Source organism: Tursiops truncatus, chromosome 2 (assembly GCF_011762595.2).
Source record: "Tursiops truncatus isolate mTurTru1 chromosome 2, mTurTru1.mat.Y, whole genome shotgun sequence".
Lineage (NCBI taxonomy): Eukaryota > Metazoa > Chordata > Mammalia > Artiodactyla > Delphinidae > Tursiops > Tursiops truncatus.
The window spans coordinates 151,739,014-151,758,265 of record NC_047035.1 but is presented as its reverse complement, the minus strand read 5'-3'; the positions used below and the strand labels follow the sequence as shown (position 1 = coordinate 151,758,265).

General features: G+C 44.1%; 1 protein-coding gene across 4 annotated transcripts in view; it reads left to right on the top strand.

Moving 5' to 3' along the window:
* The window catches only part of PRKCQ (protein kinase C theta), a 148,625-nt gene that overhangs the window by 102,137 nt on the left and 27,236 nt on the right, over positions 1-19,252 (top strand). For all 4 annotated transcript variants that reach the window (XM_019933224.3, XM_033852335.2, XM_033852336.2 and 1 more), the window contains 2 exons: positions 12,344-12,435; positions 14,327-14,389. In XM_019933224.3, coding sequence (XP_019788783.1) covers positions 12,344-12,435; positions 14,327-14,389 — 155 coding nt within the window. The remainder of the gene's footprint in view (positions 1-12,343; positions 12,436-14,326; positions 14,390-19,252) is intronic.

Sequence of the window (19,252 nt, the reverse complement as noted above, 5' to 3'; positions counted from 1 at the left end):
CTGGATAGCCAATTAAATTAGATCAAGAGCCCGACGCAAAGAGCAGAGTTCAAAACCGAGGGGAACTTACCCACAGCCCTTGCAGCGGCGGGAAGGATGATGCACTCGAAGTGTTCTTTCCTGTGTCTCGTGTTGTCCTCAGATGTTTCCTTCGGATCCCGTCACCATCACTAAATCTGTTAAGACACAAAATTGAACTGAGTAAATTTAGAATTCTAATTGGCTTTATTCAGTGACTAACGAATTGGGCAGCATCCCATCTAGCAATTAACAGGGAGCTCTGAGGAGTTGCATGAAATGAAGACTTTATTGGCAGAAATGGGGGAGGGACAAAGAAAGAGCAGACTGTTTCAGGCAAGACCACCTTCCGACCACCTTCCCTTAGGGAAGAAGGGTTCTAGCGGGGGCATTACCTGCCTCGCACTGACCAGAAAGATCCAGACTGACGGCTTAAGATTACATAGCTGGGGAAGGTTGGAACTGCAAATAGGTTAGGTATTAAGTCTCAGTTTGGCGATGTGGGCTTAACACAAGTGACTCCATCTGGGGACTATTATCTCTTAAAAAAAAAAAAAAGGAAAAGATACATCTAACACTTCTTTGGGTTTTTTTTTAGGGAACTAATTTTTCCTTAGAAATGAAAAGTGGACTGTGGTCTGCATTCATCTGTGTCTCCTTTGAATCCTGAAAGGCCCATCTGTGTTCAGGTAGTTTCAGTAGCCTTACAATTTCACACCTACAAGACGTTTTAGATCATATGAGCACATCTCCGGGCCTCTCCCCCCAGGCTGAATGTGAGCGAAGGCCCAAAGGCTTTGCAGGCTCCCAAACGTTAGGAGTGAGGATGCTAGTGTTAATTCGTGCATTTACACCACTGCCCTCGACTTCCACACGCCCTATCTGAACCAGGTGACCCTTCTTTGTCAGCATTACTGTGCAACGTCTCTTTCATGAAAAAGAAAACTGAGTTTCACTTTCCCTTTATAGAACACATGAGGCTTAACTTCCAGGGTGGCCTCACCATGGTCACTCCTCTGCTCATGATTTCAGAGCAGGAGTTGACGCCTGACGCTTCACGTGACTTTCAACAAGTCACCGAACCTTTCTTTGGAACCTTGGTCATCCCCTTTTAGCCTCCAAAGGGATAACGTTTAAAAAAGAAAATAGCATTTGCGGAGAAGTTTGAATCCTTCATGGAGAAAGTACCATATGAACTGCAAGTCATTATTCTTTGAAATAGAAGAAAAATGACTTCAGCTTGGCAGTTTTTTTTAAAGTGTGTCATTCTGGAATTCCCATAGTTTGAAGGTAAAATCCATCTGAGATCGCCAGAAGGTTTTTCAGGTCAAGCATTCAGAAACTACCTCGCCTGAAGCGTTCAAAAAACACTTTAATCCACAAACCCTCCAGCTGAGTTAGGAGCGCTAGCAGCTATCAATTTTAACGAGGAAAAGAAAACCCACATCCTCAAAACCACTTATCCATGAACTAAGACAAGAATTAACTTTTTGTGTGTCCCCATTTGTAAGTAACGGAGAAGTGTCTCTTCTCTTTACAGGACCCTGGCAGTTTTCTGATACGAAGATTGCTTGAAAATTGTTATTTCACAAATAGCACATCACTTTGATGTGCTTCAGATGTCCTTTCTGTGCAACTAAAGTATGATTCAGCAGATGTCAGATTCACAGTAAATGTACCAAAAAGAGTCAATTTACAGTAGACGCGTGGTAAATTCAAAAAGCTTGCCTTACACACACACCCCTCACAAGACCCTGGTGATAATAGGCAATCAGTGAACACGTATGCAGGAATCCTGTGACTACACGTGTTACCTGCTGCGTCTGAGATGCCGTGCCCTTTCTGCACACCTGCTTTTAAGCTCACAGATATTTTCTCACTTTTATGTGATCTGTTTCTTCAAGGCTCGTGTGCCCACCCTGTTCGTCTGTTCCCCCATCAGCTGTTCTTCCAAAGCCGCAGAACACCAGCTTCCCTCGAAACACGGACATTTTGCATCTCCTTCAAGGGTGTCCTGGAAAGGAACCTCTCTTGTCTGCGAAGCTACTCTCGCCCTCCTTTGAAGGGTCAAAGAGGATCTCCCCCCTAAATGTCTTTCAGATTCACCAGATCCTACTTAGTGACCGTTATCTTTCACCTCCTTAGGCTTCTCAGCTGACAAGACCTAGAAAGGTGGTTTCATTCCTGTGGTTTGCCCCTTCCTGTGACCGCTTTCAGATGCATTTATTTGGTTTCTCCATTTAAATAGTATTTTCCCTTGATATCAAGAAGCATGTTTTCTCTCTTTTTAAAAAAATGATCCCACAGCATTCTAGACAATGTTCTTGGGGTAGTGGTCTTCTGGTAAATTACATTGGCTGACTGGGGCACGTCTGCCAGCATCCTCAGGTTCCAGAAAGGCTGGCCGAGAGGAGAGGACGTCCACCCTTGGTGTCCACTCTTCCACCCCTCTGTGCCCTTCAAGTCCATTATCTCCCCCTCGACCCAAGGCCCCTTGATCTTGTGCCCCTAGCAGCCTGTGGACTCTCTCTCTACCTTGACCTCAAAATCATTCTTATCCACCTCTCTTCTCTCCACATTAAAACTCAGGTCACTTATGTGTCCTTTTCTCAGCTGACAGTCTTAGAGAAAATACACGATCAATAGCGAATGGCAGCCTAATACGTGTCATTCCCAGCGTTCTTACAACAGGGCACCTGGAGGTGCCTCCCCCTATCCAACCAAAGACCACGTGCGTTGGCGGGGACACGGCACACACCTCAAGGAAAGGAAAAATGTAGGACTCTGCAAACAGGCAGTCGTTGACACTGTGGGAATATGTGAGAGTTGGGATAAACCCACAGAAGTGGTTCAAGGACCAAACCAAAGCACAGCCCCCTCGTAAGGAGGGTGGGGGCAGAAGAGGGAAAGTGACAGCGCAGATCCCTCAGGGAGGTGAGGGGGGGACCAGGGGAGTAGGGTCACCGGAAGCCAGGAGAGAGAAGGATGTCAGGAAAGAGGGGCCCATGGGGTCAGGCTGGTGAGGAGCCCACCTGTTGACTGTCATTTAGGGGGAACAGAAGGAAGCATCCCACTGGGAGGCTGAGGACATATGTCAGGTGACAGGGGGGTAGCTGGCGGGCGGGTGAACTTGGCGGTTACACGGCAGTCTTTCAGAAAGTGTGTTTCCGAAGGTGGAGGTTTGTTATGATCACAGGGTTCAAGGGTTATGAGTAATAGAGAATGCTCCAGAAAGGGAGGAATTTGTGGTGGAAGATTCTGGAAGAGGAAGGGGTTAGGATGCGGCAAACACAAGGAGAGGGGTCACTTCTGAGAGAGGACGTGTGAGGGAGAGGCGGGGGAGAGAGACTAAGAAGAGGAGGAAATCCGGGTGGGCTCACCATGGTGGTGATCACCACAATAAATAAAGTAGGAAGTGTCTCCAGGCTGGAAATGAGAGGGACAGGAACGGGACCATGGAGACAGAAGCAAGGGCTTGACACGTCAGCAGTAGGGGCTCCAGTAAAGGCTGCGTAACACACAGAAGCACAAATTGCGAGGGACCATCTAAGAGCCAGAGTTTGGAGACAAAGTACGTGATGAAAATTTCCCAGGGACAGAAAACTGGCAAAGTGAAAACAACCTTCAACACAAGTTGAAATAAAACTTACTGTGTAACTTCTACCACCATTTTATAATGATTTGTATTTATCCAGAATGTGAATGAGCTCTTAAATCCTACGTGTTTAATAGGTTAAAAGAAATAAGCAAATTCTCCAAGAAACTATGAAAAAAAATATTTCTAGAAGAGCAGTTACAAATATTTTAAGTGGACACTATCGACCAAAATAAAGATGTTTTTAGAAGTCAGATTTTTCAGATTTTAGATAGAAACTGCAGTGCTACCTTCTTTGTGTCATTTCTACCTTGATAGGATGAATAAACATTAGAATTTAGTAGAACTTAATAGTCTCCATCTTCTTCAGCCATTATCTTATTAATTTTTTATGAACTCCACATGAGGAAGATTCTAAAGAAGGTTTTTTACTGGTACATTTGTTGTATTTTAATGCATTAGCTGGTCTATAGCTACTAGCGTTTTTTTGGGTTTTGTTTTTTTTTAATAGACTATTTTTTAGAGCAGATTTAGGTTCACAGAAAAACTGGAAAGAACAGAGACTTCTCATGCATCGCCTTCCTCTCTCCACACCTCGCACATTCCCCTATTTTAAACACTTTATTTTTGGCCGCACAGTGCAGCTTGTGGGAGCCTAGTTCCCAGACCAGGGATTGAACCCTGGCCCTCGGCAGTGAGAGCACGGAGTCCTAACCACTGGACCACCAGGGAATCCCCATTAACATCTTGCTTTAGTCTAGTGTGTTTGTTATAACTGATGCGTCATATTTATATATTATTATTACCTAAAATCCATAGTTTACATTAGGGGTTTTGTATTGAACATGCTATGGGTTTTGACAAATGTCTGACATGCATCCACCATTACAGCATCATACAGAACAGTTTCATTGTCCTAAAAATCCTCTGTGCTCTACCTGTTCATCCCTCCCACCCCCTACCCCCCGCCCGTGGCAACCACTGGTTTTTTTCTGTCTCCATAGCTTGGCCTTTTCCATGTCATATAGTTAAAAATCACACAGTATATATAGCCTTCTCATTGGCTTCTTTCACTAAGCGACATGCATTTGGGATTCCTCCATGTCTTTTCATGGCTTAATAGTTCGTTTTTTTATTACTGAATAGTATTCCATTGTCTGGATGTACTATAATTTATCCCTCACCTATTGAGAGACATCTTAGTTGCTTATAGCTACTAATCTGATTTGTTACACTCTTTGTTTTTTTTCTATTGTAATGACAGACTATATGAAATTTTTAAGAGCAGGAAGGGGTTGTAGAGGTTATCACATCAGATACTCTCATTCTGCAGCTAAGGAAACTGAGATCCAGTCATGATCAGCCTAGCTGATCACAATCTAGTCTCTTTTCTAGATCATACTGTCAATCCAAAACTTAGTAAAGTTGAGATTTCAAGGTACCTAGACACCAAATCCAACTCATTTAATTGGACAGTTATCTACTGCATGTCCTTAGAACCAAGCATCTCCCCCATGGAGCAAGGGACCATGGCCCCTCATCCCTCATTCCATCTCTAGGACCCCAGAATTCCATGCCCCAATAGCCCAAAACGTGTGCATTTCCCTGTTGTGGAGGCCAGGGGCTGGAGGGGGTAGGATGCTTTCCCCATTCAGCGACTTCACTAGTACAAGATTTGGAAGAATTCTAAATTCATCACATGCCTTTTTGGTCATTATGAAGGTATATTTCTCAAGATATATATAGAGAGAGAACATATTGGAATATAGAACGTATTTAACTTGTTCTAACAAAATAATAATACACATAATAAAGGTTACTATGTATGGAGTTCTTACTCTATGTCAGGCGCAGGGCTAAATACTTGACGTGGATTATTTCCTTTAATTTTAGATCTGGACCAGCTCCCCTTCATTCTTCAGGGCACACCTTCCCGCACTTTCCACTGGCTAAAATAGGATATACCCCGAAGCTGAGTTGACATGTACTCTCCGGTTTCCATACTGTTATATCAATAACTGGCATCTTGGATGTTACAGCATTTATTACATATGCTTAACATATGGTACTCCGAAAAGGATACTGGTATACTTGGATATTTTTAATAAATACTGGTATTCTAATTTTATTTCCTCAGACATGCAAATCTTCTCGCATAAAATGTATTAATTTACTAGCCTTGGGGGAAAAACCTGAAAAAATGACTATAATTATTCTTTTTCTCCGTTTCTTATTTTTTCTGGAGAGGGACTCGATATTCCTGACCTCATGTGCATGATATTTACTATGTTCTCCATGTATTTTCAAAATTAATTGTTACAGGTTTGATAAAATGATAGCATCTTTAATGCTACAAAGTTCTCACTTATCCAGTAATGTATGCACACTTGGCAACGGTTCCCTTAGTGGTTCAGTACTTGACTAGCTATACTGAACAGTCATCGTTACTAAATAATTTTCCATGTTCTTTATTTTCATTCTCTCATTAAAAGCAAATGTAATCATATACTAAGGAGAAATCAGGGTAGAAGCTACATCATATTAGAATAACTGAGCCCTCTTTACATTTCCCCTTTACTAGAATATCCATTGACAAAATGTCCTCCTAAAGAATGATCTCATGTTTTAAATACTGATATATTTTGACAGCCCTAGGGCTTTTAATTTCTTTAGGACATTCATATATGCAAACACAGCCCTGTGAGAATCACACCACTGATTTTGTTAAATCTATCACTTTAATCTTGTATTAATCATCTTTCATATTGTAAATGTAAAATTTTACTTTAAGGATGCTTCCGTTTTTAGATTTTTGTTATTCTTTTTAAGAAGAATTATTCTATTTGTATTCTGGTGATTAAAAGTGATTTTGAAAGTATTTTATCACATGACCCTACTCCCCTGTACCTGGTCATGCTTGCTTCATAATACTTAAGCCTGCCAGTTTCAATTTCGGTGAACTAAAAAAGATAGCATCTTACTTTACATCAGACACTGAATCGACATTTCCATGCCAGATAGCAAACCCCCATGGCACATGTTGAGAATCTACACCATACAAACATCCAGTGATAGAAAACTCACTCACGTATAAATTCTTAAGGAAAATTCTTTAACATTTTCCCTAATTATAAAAGTAATTACACCAAAACATACTTTAAAAATTGGAAAATACACAAAGCATTATAAGAAGAAAAGGGTCGTTTCTAGTTATATCATTCAAGGCACCCACAGGTAGGATTTTTGAGTATTTCATCTTTCTTGTGTATATTTTTTCTCTTTGTCATAGTGATAATTTAGTAACTTTAAAATCTTCAGCAGAGTAGGGTCATTTTCACATCAAAACCGTATTCCTTAAAACTTGCCTTTTATGTTAAAACCTAGTCTGTTCCAGGGACCCCTCTGTGTTTGGGAATATATATTTCTCAACATGCATTGTGTGTATATTGTATACAATAACTGTGGTCATAAATATAATAACAGATGATGTTTATAAAGCATTTACTATGTGCCAGTCCATGTTCTAGGCACGTTGTGTATTTTAGCTCATTTAATCTTCATAGCAACCTTCTGAAGTAGAGACTATTATTATCCCCATTTTACAGACAAGGAAATCGGGGTGGCCCCTACAGGGGCCAAAGGCACCACAGGTGTCAGGCAAGGGAGCCAGGATTCACCCTTGGGCAGTTTGGTAGCAAAGTCCATCAGCCTAACAGCTCTATTGCCTCTTAGTAGAGACCCAATCGTATCAGGGAAAACAATTTTAAAATTCGTGAAATGGATCATTGTTTGTACTTCCGTTATGGAAGAAAATAATTTGCTAGTTAATGCAAGATGACCCCATGGGACGGTTAAACCAGAAAATACCAACTGAGCCCAAGTTCCCCGTGCAGGTACAAACCTCTAGAAACTCAGGCACGTTATTTCTGACAGGTACTAATGAATCTATCCAAGGCAGTGAGTTTTACTAATTAGACTTACAGTAGAAATATAAACAGGCTGTAATGAATGAGTTTGCTGGTCTGCAGAGAGCCTTTCCTCCCTCCTTCCTTCACACACATACACATGCAACGCTTAGATATCAAAAGTATACGTGTGATTATCTGTTCGTTTTTTTGTTTTTTGATGGCTTTTAGTTTCTGCTGTATAACAAAGTGAACCAGCTATATGCATACATATATCCCCATATCTCCTCCCTCTTGCGTCTCCCTCCCACCCTCCCTATCCCACCCCTCTAGGTGGTCACAAAGCACCGAGCTGATCTCCCTGCGCTATGTGGCTGCTTCCCACTAGCTATCTATTCTACATTTGGTAGTAAATACATGTCCATGCCACTCTCTCACTTCGTCCCAGCTTACCCTTCCCCCTCCCCGTGTCCTCAAGTCTGATGGCTTATTCTTTATGAAAAAGGAAATAAACCTGTTTTCTAGGGTGTTTTAGCTTATAGCTCACTAAACAAGGAAGGAATAGATCAAGTACTCCACATTTGGAATGGCTCCAGCCTTCTAAATGACAAGCATACCTAAGACATTGACTGTCAATGACCACACTGCCGCAGGCGGTCTGGGTGAGCCCGTGTCCAGGTGCCCTGCAGGTGTGCCATCCGGGTGCAGGCTCCGTCCCCACGTGGGGCCCTGGCTGGTTCTGTAAGCTCCTGGCTTGGGCAGCCTGGACCCCAGCTCTGTGCTCTTCCTCTACACAGGAAGCCCCTGTAATGCATCCCCACCACAGAGCTGTGGACGTCAAGAATGCAGCTCTCACAACTTGCAATTCCAAACTAAACCTTTGGCGGGGAACAATAAGTAGAAGTAAAGATGTAAACCTCCTTGGAGGTAGTCGTCAATCTGAAGGAGACTCACCTCCAGTCTGACACTAGTGCAGACTCAGGACATCGGTAGTGTCAGTAACAAGGGTGGGATCCACAAAGGTAGAGATTCAAAGGCAGTATCTTGGTTGAATTTAGACCATAATTTGGCCTTGAAAACCACTGAGATTAGTACATGTCTGTCATCTGAAAGATGATTTTTTTTTTCCAGCTCTTAGATGGGCAAACTAAGTATTTGTATTTCTGTATATAGCTTTTACCTGCTTCCTCCTTTTTACCAGTATAAATCGCTTTCATGGCTAAATTTGATATAGAGATTTTACAAAGAAGATGAATACAAAGCAATTTAGATGTTAGAGGCCCCCTAAAGTGGTCTGTCATATTTTTGTAAGTACATAGGAGAATAAAATATACCGTTCTATCAGCCAAGTGATGCAAGATATTTGTAGACACTTTGGGAAATACAGTACTTTGTACACAAACACACAGAATCCTTTGCTATTTTCAATTTTTGAAAGTACTCAGTATATATATTTAAATGACTTTGCAAGAATAAATACCTTTTTTAAAGGCAAAAAAAAAAAAAGAGCCACAGAGCTTTGAATACCCACCTATCTCCAGAATGTCAGCATTGATTATATCCTTCGGTTACCAGAAAATCACAGCAAAGCAATAACTAACTCTGACTCTCTTGTTTTTATGAATCTGCCATACAGAACGGTATGTATGCCATAGGTATATTTGCAAACCGGAGAGCTGAGAGATAAATCAGTGTTGTTGAATGATGTAGCAAATCCCTGCTTGTTAGCGAGAGGTTCTTCAGCACTATTCAGTGAATCACTTCTTCCAGTGGCTGTCATCATTGTACTGTCAAACCCCAAGTAAAACTGACTGCATGGACAGGATGGAAATAAGCTCAGTGTCTTATTGTTTCATTCAGAAGAACCTTAGCCGTTTCCCTGCAGGAGGGAACACCCTGAGTAAGGCAACCTTCCTCTTTTAAAACTCACTTTTCACGGAGCTACCTGACAAAATGCTATGATTTTGCCGCCCAAGTAGGCCGAGTGAAAAACTCACCAAGTGCTTGGACTGGGAGGGTAAATCCTGGAGGTTATTGAGTTTTAATCCTTTGTTTGGACTCTTTTCCGAAATCAGAAATAATACATACTCCTCTCTGAGCAGGGGCGCTCAAGATCTTTCTTAGAGCAAGAAACACACGATTCAGAAACAATACAAAGACCAATCAAAAAGTGATTCACCTGACACTCTGGTCTACACAACAGCGCTAACCCATTAGGTCCTAACCCATTCTGCTTTTCAGCCCTCGGTGCATGGCGGGATTAATTTAGACATTAAAGAACTCAGGACCGTGACACACAGAGGTATTTGCCCCCAACTAGCCAAACTCTATTAGCATAATCAGGAGACGAATGAGACGGGAGGAAGCCCTCTGACCTCTATTTCGTGAACTTCATTGGGGCATCATGATAGGTCATAATGAACCCAGCCATAATACTGACCTCCGTGGAAGAAGATTCAGAGAGAAGGCTCATCTCTATACCTTTCAGTTTACTTCCAATACACAGCTTCTGAACAAAGATTTCTCTTAAGAATTTTACAGCATAACACCTTCTTACCAACATGTGTTTTATCATCTGGGAAGCACTACACAGGTCTTGTCATGTGCTCAATAACCGAAGTTTGTGGATTTCATATTTTCCTCCAAGAAAAAGGAAGAGAAATTAAGGTGAAAATCAGGGCATCTTTAGGCTAGAAAAGAGGAATTCGGTCTCACCAATACTTCTCATTTTTCAGAGGTTGAGACTGAGGCCCAGGGATGGTATGATTTACCTGATCACACAGCTAGTTAGAGACACACAGAGATGAGAATTTCCTCTCTGCAGATGCTGTGCCAGGAGCTGTTGACAAATCCTAAGTCCAGGGCAGTTTGGGACCATCCCATCCCCACCCTACCCACCCCCCACCAGCATCACAACTTCAACTCTCACTCCACCCAGAAGAATCATTTGCATCAGTTAACGTATCACCGGCATTAAGAAGAGGGTCTTTGCTGGAATAACACGTGTCACAAGCCCACATTCCCCTCGCTTTGCCTACTTTGCATTTTCTCCCAGCTCTGACTGGAACAGAAAGATAGCGCTGGAGGAGATTTAACTTGTTGGAGGAGATCTAACTCCCTGTTTTCCTCCTTCTTTCAAGATCCACAGGACTGTGCGGTTCCTTTCTCTGAGAAGTATCTGCTGGGTGTTTTGTTTTTCTGACGTTGTGCAAATGAAAATTAAGAAATACGGAAATACGATGATATACAGTGATGATCAGAACAATTTCTTGAAGAGACCGTCTTTGCTCCATTGTATTGCATTTTCTCCTTTGTCAACGATCAGTTGACTATATTTACATGGGTCTGTTTCTAGGTTTTTCTGTTCCATTGATCTGTTGGTCTGGTCTTTCACCGATACCACCATCTTGATTACTGTAGTTTTATTAAGTCTTGAAGTCGGGTAAGGCCAGTCCTCCAGTTTGGTTCTTCTTCAACATGTTGTTGGCTATCCTGGATCTTCTGCCTCTCCTCCGTGTAACCTTTAGAGTCAGTTTTGTCGATACCCACCAGGTAACTCACTGGGATTTTGACTGGGATTGTGGAGAATCTGTAGGTCAAGTTCGGAAGCACTGACATCTTGGCAATACTGTCTTCCTATTTATGAACGTGGAATCTCTCTCCATTTGGTTAGTTCTTGTGATCTGTGTTTTTGACTGGCTTTTAAATTGTTTACTATGACAACAGCCACCAGTTCTGAAGTGCAGGCTGAGTGCCAACGCTGGGCTAGCTTTCTACATAGGTCATCTCATTTACCACTCACGACGCCCCTATGAAGTAGGAATATTACTTCTTCCATTTTGCAGATGAAAAATATGAGGCTTAGGAGAGGTTAAGTAACTTCAAGGTCACAAATAGAGGAAACCTGAACTCGGGTCCGAGTAACGGCAAAGCCCATTATCCTAAGAGTTGCCTTGAGTCCCGTCTGTCCCAACTGTCTCCACGCCAACTGAGCAGATCACTAATCTGTGGTTCACGGGGACTCTCAAAGTCAGGGTGCTCCCAGGGTCATAAATATACACTGAGGAACTCTTGTCTCACGCCATGGAGGAGCTCAGGCTCCCTGGAATCAGCCACCTCTGATGCTTCGACCACGGTCCGAAGACCACTCAGCCTTGCTTTTGACAGCTGCCGTCCAGGGGCAGCGGCTCTAACAACATGCATGGCGTCCTGTTAGGAGCAGCACAGCTTATAAGCCGTGACTTGCAACGGGTGAGGTCAGGACTGGAGGGAAGTAAGCCCAGACTTGACTGTGAGCTCCCTGAAGGCAGGGCTGTCTCCATCCTGGGTGGATGAGGCACGCGTGAGCACACCCACTCTCGCTCTGGCCATACCCGAAGAATACATTCAGAACTACTTACTGAGTGCTGAACGAGTGAACGCTTTCAAGCCCTGCCCCTGTAGTCAGAGCCCCCGGTTTGTACTTTTTACCATCCTACACACTGTCAATTTCAGTAGGTATACAGCCAGCATCCATGAAGTGCCCAAGACCATCCCACCGTCGGGTGGTCAAGTCCGGGTGGACCCTCCCTCGTGCTGTGCCCCATCTGCTGCGTGCTAGCATCCAGGCATCCTAGCAAACATCCCACATACTCCTCCTGGACTCCCCAGGTTTCTTGGGGTTCAGAAATGCTATACAGATCCGCTAAATCGTCTTGCCAGCCTTTTTATAAGGGACTTCAAGACAGAATCGGTTCCTCTGAAATAATGAAATCCATTTAAAAAGTAATCCTTGTTTTCTTATTTTAAAGAAGCTCACAGTTGGGATGGTTGTGTCTTTCCACAGGAAAACCTCTTTTTTGTGATGGAGTATCTCAACGGAGGAGACTTAATGTACCACATCCAGAGCTGCCACAAGTTCGATCTTTGCAGAGCCACGTAAGTGCCCTTGTAGGGTTGGGGGGTTCCCACTGGTCTTGTCAGGGACTGGGGTCCACTGTGCCCGCACCGTGCTTTTCCCCACGTGGCACTTTTCCTGTTTCTCACTCAGCGGGCCTAAACCCCAGGGTGAGGTGACCCCAGGAACACATCCAATGAGGCAACTGTTTTCCCAGCTTGCGAAACTTAAATTCAAGTCGCTTTTATTTCACTTCTCTGCCGCGACATCAACTGCTTAGTTTCTTAAGGAGCCGCCCCACTTCATCAGGCTTCTAAATCATCCGAACCCAGAAGCAGTATTTGCCCCTTGAATGGAAGTCAAATGGAGCACAGAGGGGCAAGGCGGTCACTGGGTGGGGCTTCACGGAGGCGTCTCAAGGGAAGCTCAGTATGAAGGCATCAGTCAGCCAGCTCTGGGGGCAGGAGAAACAGGAAACAGGAAGAGACATTTGCTCTCTCTCGAGAATACGTTCTCCTTCTTTGGCATCAGGCCACTCCAGGCGCTGGCGAAATCGAGCAGGGTGGCTTTACTAGGTGGGACTGCAGCTGAGTCCCACAGAAGCCCCGCACCCTTCCTCCCTCAGGCCCTCTTTCCTGAGTCATCAAACCACTGAGACGGTCAAACACAAGAAAACTGTGCCCCTGGCTCCACTGAAAAGGGGGGGTGCACACTAGCCTTGCTTGCTGTACGCTCAGTAATCTCACTCACCCCTGGTGAACACTCGGGGGGGTTCAGGTCGAGCTGCGTTGAGAGAGAGACTTTTCCACGAGCTCCTACAGAAACCCCGGCTGAAGCGGCTGTTTTGTCGAATCCAGTGGGTAGCGCGCCACCGATCTCGTTGCTTCCAGGAACCGTCGGCCAAGTGCCCGGAGATAATTTTATGAGATTCCTGCAGCCCAGAAATCGTCGGGTATTTTTCTGCTAGAAAGGATTCTCGGGGTCCCTTCCAGGTGTGTAAGGCACGAAAGCCATCGCAGACACATGCTATCTATCTGTCCTCACTGCCTCCCAGGAAGGGGTTTCTGCGTTCTTCTCCAAGATCGAGCAGACCTCACTTGCGGGAAGTTCTCCCTTATCTCTAACTTTAATCCTCCTGTAAACTCACCTCCTTTGAGTCTGTCATCTTTGAAGGTGGAGAGCAAGGTATCACCTCCCAGCGTCTAATACAGGCGTATCTCGTTTGATCACACTTCACTTTATCGTGCTTTGCAGATACTTGGTTTTTTTAATAAAGGAAGGTTTGTGGCAGCTCTGCGTTGCCAGATGACGGTTAGCATCTTTTAGCCATATTTTTTTAACTGAAGTATAGTTCACAAGTATTTAATTAAGATATGTACGCTTTTTTTAGACATAATACTATTGCGTGCTTCATAGGCGACACTGTAGTATCAACATAATTTTATATGCACTGGGAAACCAAAAAAACTCGTGTGACTCGCTGTACTGCGGTGGTCTGGAACCGAAGCCGTGAGATCCCTGAGGTCTGCCTGTGTGCGTTTCTCCTCCTCTCAGGCTATGTGGAATGACCTGCAGACAGGTCTGAAGGGTCCAAGTAGATTTTAAAAGAAAAGGGAAAATTATTTCCCTATTGTTACATTGAGTGTTTTTGAATGTTCTATTAGCAAAAAAAAAAAAAAAATGACAGTTTGAACCTTATAGTTTACAATATAAGAATAAGCCCTAGATGCGGGTAGGGCTAAATATACCGGCTCCATTTCATTCTCTCAGGTCTGAGGCTGGATGTGTAGAATGGATGATATCTTCCTTTTGTTGTGATTAAACAAACTTCCGTGCGCACGTTTAGCAGAGCGCTGCACACTCACTCTATAGAAAGGGGAACTTTTTTTCCTAGTAAACATTCACGTTGAGCCTTGATTTTCCTTCCCTCAGGTTCTATGCTGCCGAAATCATCCTCGGTCTGCAGTTCCTTCATTCCAAAGGAATAGTCTACAGGTAAATTTTACTCTTTGGAAACAAGTACTGGGATGACTGGATTTCCTGGTCCAGGTGATTTCATCACTGTGCTTGAGGGACATGAAGTGGTCAGTGTGCTTCTGTGGCAGAAAGTTCCACACCCGGGCTTCCTGCCCAGAGTGACAGCACGGATGGTGATTTACCAACCAAGTAAGAAATTCCGCTCTCAAAAGCAATAAGGGGGGCTTCCCTGGTGGTGCAGTGGTTGAGAGTCCACCTGCCGATGCAGGGGACACGGGTTCGTGCCCCGGTCCGGGAAGATCCCGCACGCCGCGGAGCGGCTGGGCCCGTGAGCCATGGCCGCTGAGCCTGTGCTCCGCGACGGGAGAGGCCACAACAGTGAGAGGCCCGCATACCACAAAAAAAAAAAAAAAAAAAGCAATAAGGCTCTGATCTCATTTTGTTCTCCCTCTCTCCTACCTTTTGTCTCATTTCCTTCCATTACTTTCTCTTTGGCCTCTTGTTGTTGCTTTCTTTCTTCTGTCTTTTGTGTCTCTCCTTCTTGCCTGTATTTGCACATTGAATGTCCTCCTTTCGGGTGAGGGAGAAGGGGAGGCCTTCCTTGAACAAACACACCTGCGAAAACGTACAAGCCTACACCTTGTCTGCATGCCCAGGATGCCATGTGTGCCCTCTTTCTTGAGTGGATGTCTGTCCGGAATCTATTGGACACCATCATTTCACATCCTTCTTGGATGAAAGCTAATGTACTTCAGTCTCCTTACTTCTCTCAAAGCACAGTTGACACTTAGCATACAGATCTTCAAAGGCTTAGTTGTCTCGTTTCCCACAGACTGGGCGGGGTGGGGGGGTATATTGAAGAAAACAAATAAAAAAGGAAGGAAGGAGCTGGACAGGATGCTGACTGAGGAGCTGGAGGCCTACACAGTGACCACTGGTGACAAGGGAAGCTGAGAACCGACATAAAGGGAAGATGCAGGACAACCTCAAGGCCCCGAGACAGTGGGATCACGTGCTTTTCTGCAGCAGATGCCCACAGGAATGACCGGAGTCATCAGTACAGGCTAAGTGATGTTCCACACAGATTGTTGAAGATGGCAAACTGTGTATAATACAGTCCAGAAGCATTCCGTCTGGGATGGCCAGTACTGGGCTTTGGTGCTTACAGAATAGGCTGAAAATTCACTTAGGGAAACCTCTCCGTTTCCAGAGGGTCCAGCCAAGTGAGGGCTGCCCCATTTAGAGCCCAGAACTAAAGACGTAGGGGAGGTTTGGGAGCTCATTTTTCTTAAGCCGTCTCTTTGGCATCCTTTGGATATACTTTTGTATTTGGGGGAGCAGGGGCTATCTCCAAAATGATAGATTAAAAATCTGTTTTATACCATTCTTTAATCTTCAGGAAAGTGAGAAATACCAGAACACTGAAAACCCTGATCACATTCCGTGGTTGTTTTCCTCTGTATATCTGTAATGCCTGCAATATCCCTAAGATATACCTATACTGAGACACTCAGTAGATTGTGTGGGATGGATGGATAGGAAAGAGGGAGGAAAAGTTAGGAAGACTGGAGAGAAGAGAGATCTTAGGGCTGAAAGGGACCTCATGCAACCAAACCCCACATGCCCCAGTATAGTCTCTTTCTCCACATCACGATGTTTCTATTATTTCATCTTGTAAATTATTGACACGCAGGACAAAGACCAATGAGGGTCCATAAGTGTCTTTAATATCAGAAATTGTACCCATTTTAGAGCTCTTACTACATCCATGAGAAATATTTTCTAAGGCTTCTTATGCACCACAAAGAAAGAATCCTGGGTTTATTTAGCAGTGTACTGACTAAGGCAGTAGGAGATCCTTGAAAGACATGGAATAATTAAAACTGGGGGAGGTCATCCAGCAGGTACACTGACACCGAGATTGGCCTTAAGAAATTATTCAACTGCCCATTGTAACTTTACTGGCCTAAACTTTTCATTGGCCACTGAATTAACAAGGGGATTCTATTAGTTTCCTTTTTCTGACCACTCATGATCATCATATTAGTTTTGAAGGGTTGCCGTAAGAAATTAGCACAAACCTGATGGCTTAAGCCAATGGAATTTATTCCCTCAGAGCTCTGGAGTCCAGAGGTCCAAAATCAAGGTGTCAGCAGGGCCACGCTCCCTCTGCAGGTTCTAGGGGAGGATCCTTCCTTGCCCCCTCCAGTTTTTGGTGGCCCCAGGTGTTCCTGGGTTTGGGGTCACTCCAGTCTCTGCCTCTGTTTTCATAGGGCCTTCTTTTCTCCCTGTGTCTTCCCTGTAGGTCTCTTACAAGTCCACTTGACATTGGATTTAGGGATCACCCAGATAATTCCAGATGATCTAATTTCAAGATCCTTAACTTGATTACATCTACAAATACCCTTTTTCCAAATAAGGTCTCACTCACAAGATTCCAGGGACTAGGACATAAATATCTTTTTATTAGGGGTGGGGCCCACTAAACCCACTACAACTGGTAACGAAGACGGACCAGCCACTAAACACACAGCCTTGGTTAAGCATTGTGGTGGATGCAAAAGCTACAGAAGTCCCAACCTCTGGATCCATAATTAAGCCACTTTCTGGATTTTTACTTTGGGTTTTTTTTGGAGGTAAAATATAAGTACATGAAAAGACACAAACAGCATACTCTAAAAAAGTCTAAGTGAATGAGATTCTAATTACAAGTAAGTGTCGGGACTTCCCTGGTGGCACCGTGGTTAAGAATCCGCCTGCCAGTGCAGGGGACACGGGTTCGAGCCCTGGTCCGGGAAGATCCCACATGCCACGGAGCAACTAAGCCTGTGTGCCACAACTACTGAGCCTGCGCTCTAGAGCCCGCGAGCCACAACTACTGAAGCCAACATGCCTAGAGCCCATGCTCCGCAACAAGAGAAGCCCCACAATGAGAAGCCCGTGCACCACAACGAAGAATAGCCCCTGCTCACCGCAGCTAGAAAAAACTCACAGGCAGCAATGAAGACCCAACGCAGCCAAACATAAATAAATAAAATAAATAAGTTTATTAAAAAAAAAAGAAGTAACTGCCAAAGGGAAGAATAATGAAGGTATCATCAGAAATGGGTGAGGGTGTGCCAACAGAAAGAGATAGGAGTAAGGAGGTCGAGTGGAGGAATATTAAACAAATTGTGTCCAGCTTTTCTGGAAAGGCTGTTGTTGGCAGTCGCAAGAATTGAGGCCAAGAGATGCAGAGAAGCAGGTGGCAACGTCAATCATCTACCATTACTGGTGGCATCGTAAAAGCGGTGGCATCTTAAAAGATGCCTCAGCCCTGGCTTAGGTTAAACGTAAAACCAAGGAGCCGGAAAACACGCAGACGTAGAAGCAGCAGAATCTAGAGTCTCAAGTCTTAGAACTCTTAGAACTGAAAGGGACCTTAAGATGATCTTTGATCGATGACACTGGACCCAACCCCTGTATTTGAAACCACTTACAAATGCTTTCATGTGGATGACCTCACTGGATGCTCGCAAGTTCTGTGGGATAAGCAAGGCAGGCACCACTGGACCCATTTTATGGATGAGTCATTAAAGGATCAGAGAGGAGACATGGCTTGGCCGAGCTACTTAGGAACAAAACTTGGATTTGGAAGCTGTTTCTTCTGGCTCCCACTTTGCCTCTTCCAAATGGAGAAGCTTTGCTTATGCTGACAACACAATGGAAAGAAAGGCTTCCACTGAATTCTCGGTTGTACCTGATGCCCCGATGTGCAGCCCTTTGGGCAGACGGGTGCTTCCAAGAGCCATGCCAGGTGACCTGGACCCTGAAGGCCCCTTCTGGGTCCTGGTGTCCTGTGAGGTACCTGTGAACACTCTGGCCTTTGGGTCCTGTGGCTTCTCCAGCTCGTCTCCCTCTGCCTTCACCCCTTCCTGCCCCTCAGGGTGTCTGGCTCTGCATGGCAGGCCTTCTAGACCTTTCCCCTTCTGACTTAGATCTCTCAAAGCTTCAATGACCTCCTCTCTCCCAGCCCTGTAGACACCCTGCCCACTTTAGAGGGTGGATTGAAAATTGAACATGAAACTTTCCTAGCTTGAGGCCTAGAGAACGTTCATTTTTAGAAGTGACTAAAATGTACCCTTGCAATCACAGAAGACTCTAGGTATCTCAGCAAGACCAGTTCAATGCGAAAGACCGGGTGAGCTTGGTTTAAGGGGATGTAAAAGAGGGTAAAGCCTGGCTTTGCTGGGATAGATTGTATAATTTTAAGAGCCTTTGTTTTCCATTAGATAAATACGAATAAAAATAGTGATTCCAGATCAAAGGGCTATTGTGAGAATCAAATGATAAAATGCATGTGAAAGAAATTCCAATATTAGATATTATGTTCATTATCCTTCTGAGCTATGTACAGTACTGCAGCTGGATATCTGGCTCCCTAGTGATGACCCTAAAACCATCCTTCAGCCAGATTTCTAGGAACGTACATACGTGGCTGCGAATGATGCAAATATGTTTCATATAGCAGAAACTCAAAATGATATCACTATCGCATAGAGTGTGGATTAGGAAATGAACCTGCAGTTTTAGCATAAGGAGTTAAACATGACCTATAATTGGACTTATTGGAATATAATCCATAAGTCACAATGAAAGTGGATTTAATTAAAATGAAGGAACAAGGCAGAAGGCCTGCCTACGGAGAAGACTTAGACATATTGGAAGTTTTCAGTCCTAATAATGAAAGTGCGACAGCATTTGAATTAGGATGGGAGAAACAGAACCGAAACTGATCTGAATGTGAGACACACATACATGTATCCTGGAGGTATCCATGCACCTGGTCAGACAGAAACCATCGTTGATGCATTAGCGACAGAGGTCAGCAATGCAAGAGGT